Source organism: Calidris pugnax, unplaced genomic scaffold (genome assembly GCF_001431845.1).
Source record: "Calidris pugnax isolate Ruff unplaced genomic scaffold, ASM143184v1 scaffold162, whole genome shotgun sequence".
In the NCBI taxonomy this organism is placed as follows: Eukaryota; Metazoa; Chordata; class Aves; order Charadriiformes; family Scolopacidae; genus Calidris; species Calidris pugnax.
Genome location: NW_015090900.1, coordinates 1,500,923 through 1,501,625, shown reverse-complemented (window position 1 = coordinate 1,501,625; position 703 = coordinate 1,500,923). Strand labels below are relative to the sequence as shown.

Here is a 703-nt window from a genome sequence, read left to right as displayed (position 1 = left end):
CCACCACCATCTTTCCCCTCCGCCGCCATGGGCCCCGCGGCCCTACGCGCCCTCCCCTGGGCCCTGCTGCTGCTGGGGCCGCTGCTGGCCTCCGAGCCCCCCCAGGAACAACGACCCCCGCAACCGGGGGATATGATGGCGGGGGGTTTCCCCCCCGCCCCCCCCGCCTCCGCCCAGGAGATTCATCCCCTCAACAAGCAGGGGGCCAACGGCTCGGGCGAGGGGCACACCAAGCCCCGCAAAGCCTTCCCCGTCCTGGGCATCGACTACGAGCACGTCCGCATCCCCTTCGAGATCTCCCTCTGGATCCTGCTGGCCTGTCTCATGAAGCTGGGTAGGTCAGCGGCGGCAGCGTGGTGGGCACTCACCCTGTCACCCCCCCGGGAAGGGCACTGGGGAGGGAACACCCCCCCACACCCACCCCAGCACCCTGGGGAGGGACCCCCGGTTTCATGGGGTGAACATCCTGGCATCCCAAGGAGGGACCCTTGGAGCATCCCAGGGTGGGACCCCCCCAGCTGAATGGGATGGCCATTCCCGAACATCCCAAGGAGACACCCCCCCCCGGGGAGGGACCCCCAGTTTCATGGGGTGAGCATCCTGGCATCCCAAGGAAGGACGCCCTGAGCATCCTAGGGTGGGACCCCCCCCAGCTGAATGGGATGGGCATTCCCAAACATCCCAAGGAGACAATCTCCCCCCC

The 703-nt window shown here is 68.4% G+C and overlaps 1 protein-coding gene across 1 annotated transcript in view; it reads left to right on the top strand.

Annotated features, from left to right (window-relative positions):
• The first annotated feature begins 6 nt into the window (after positions 1–6).
• SLC9A1 (solute carrier family 9, subfamily A (NHE1, cation proton antiporter 1), member 1) overlaps positions 7–703 on the top strand; it is a 37,925-nt gene continuing 37,228 nt past the window's right edge. Inside the window, exon 1 of the mRNA XM_014948704.1 lies at positions 7–334. Within this exon, the coding sequence (XP_014804190.1) occupies positions 28–334 (307 nt within the window). The 5' untranslated portion in view covers positions 7–27. The remainder of the gene's footprint in view (positions 335–703) is intronic.